General features: G+C 44.4%; 1 protein-coding gene across 1 annotated transcript; it reads right to left on the bottom strand.

Moving 5' to 3' along the window:
* Nucleotides 1-562: 562 nt before the first annotated feature.
* On the bottom strand, nucleotides 563-1,334 carry LOC105041199 (uncharacterized). The gene has a single exon (XM_010918062.4). It carries the CDS (start codon nucleotides 1,253-1,255, stop codon nucleotides 818-820), a length of 438 nt encoding a protein of 145 aa, XP_010916364.1. The 5' UTR covers nucleotides 1,256-1,334; the 3' UTR covers nucleotides 563-817.
* Nucleotides 1,335-2,034: the final 700 nt, after the last annotated feature.

The raw sequence follows: 2,034 nt of genomic DNA, 5'->3' as shown, positions 1-2,034 counted from the left end.
AAGAATAATGAGAGAAGCACCAGTAAAAGAATTATATAGATCATATGGTTGAAAGACAATGCCATAACAATCGAAATCCAACTAAGGTAACCCCATGGATATGTCAAATATCACTCCAATATGACCCCCTTTTTTTTTTTTTTTAAAGGGCCTACGAAGAGTCAATAACCAAAAACGAATGACTCGAGAAAACTTGGATATAAGATGCGCAAAAGTAATATAGCAATGCGGGCTACTGATGGGATGAGAAGGGAGTGGGGATAGAGGAATTAAACAAGTAATTACCAGACGATGGCCATCATGCACTGCAATTCATCCAGAATTACCTCCATTCGAATGCTTGAGAGCCCTCCTGAAGGACCAGTAGAATCAAAGGCGGCCATACGGAAACCCAACTCAACATTTATCTGAGCCATCGAGAGGAAACGGAGAACGGTCACACCCATCTCCTTCTAGGCGACATTGTAATAATCCCTCGGATTAAATGGCTGCTCATTCCCGGATCAGAAAGAAAGAGGGAAATAAGAAAGGCAGGAGAAAGAATATAACCAGAGATCACAAATTGGAACCCAAGAATAAACAAAGGGTGTATTGCCTTCTTCATCCAAACGAACATCAGCTTACTTAAACTAGGTTTGAAACATTTTTCAGTGTATGCTTCCAAGAAGGTTCTGCCTCAAAGAAAACAAAGAAGAGAAGAAAATAAACAAAACTACAACCTTTATCCCTTTTCTATTGCTTTCTCCTACTCTCTAACACTTTGTCATTCTTGGTATTAGCCTCATTGTTTTCCTTCCAAAACACCATCTTTCCTGCCTCATTTGGCTTGGTTGGGGATCTCGTGAATGTCTTGGAGCTGCCAGATATCGTGGTCTTCCTCCTCCCAGAAAAGCCCCGAACCTCCCCTGTTCTCGGAGCACAGGAAGTCTTCCTCCACGAAGGGGAACCATCCCAGGAGCATCTCCTCCTCCACGCCCCACCACCACCATCCCCCGAACTCGTCCCATCCGAGAGGTCTCTTGTCGTCCTCCTCCTGCGCCATCGCCGGGGCGATGGGAGAGGAGTCCACGGCGGCCGGCGCGGACGGCCTCTTCTCTGGTCCGCCGCCCTTGCGGGGCTTCTCCGGCGGCACTGCCCCCGCCCTCGCCCTCGTCGTGCCCGTCCCCTTGGGGCTCGGATCCTTTGAGCGGCGCTGGGTTTTCGCAAGGGTTTCGGGGGCCTTGGAGGGCGCTGGCTCTGCTCTGTTTCGTTTCATCCCGCCCTTAAGCAGGGGGAGCGGAGGAGTCCAGGTGGGAGAAGTTTGGAATGGGACGGGGGTGATGGAGGAGGGAAGGTGTTCAGTGTTCTTTTATAGCTGGCCACAGGGCCTTGTTTCTGTTGTATCTCCGCAAATTTTGCTTATGCTGAACCAGCCAGTGTTATGGGTTGGGGGTCAGAAAATGTAACTCTTGGAACCTTTGAATCTACGTTGAGAAGTTTTTGGTCAAATTAAAGTAGAAGTTTAGGCTTTAGAATGTTATGGTTTAAGTTAAGAAATCATCTACGTAGGTTCAAAGATTTTTTTTGAGAAACTTGATCATATTAAGCCATAATTTTTTGAAAAAATTATAAAAATAATTTTTCAACTTTAACTCGATTTTATTTCTATCTTTCATATTTTAAAAAATATCAAACTATCCATTCTAATTATCTATATATCTCAATATGGTCCGACCATCTATTTTCGTTTATAAAATTTTATAAAATAATGAAAATATTTTTATCTTCATCTTCTCCCTCTTTTCTGATTGATCCTCTCCTGCTCTATCACCGACGTCTCTCTTTCTCTTTTCTCCTTCCTCCTCCTCTCTTTCCTCATCATCCATTTCTTTTTCTTCACGATGACTCCTTCCATATCCACTCATTCCTTCATCTCCTCTCTTTCTTCCTCATCCACGTCTCCAATCCTCCTCCTCCAAACCATCCCTAAACCATCATTCTCCATGACAACCTTTTCCACCTCCATCTCTTCTTCTTTTCTCCTTCTTTCTCTCC

This window comes from Elaeis guineensis, chromosome 3 (assembly GCF_000442705.2).
Source record: "Elaeis guineensis isolate ETL-2024a chromosome 3, EG11, whole genome shotgun sequence".
NCBI classification, from domain to species: Eukaryota; Viridiplantae; Streptophyta; class Magnoliopsida; order Arecales; family Arecaceae; genus Elaeis; species Elaeis guineensis.
This window is presented reverse-complemented; position numbering and strand designations above follow the sequence as displayed.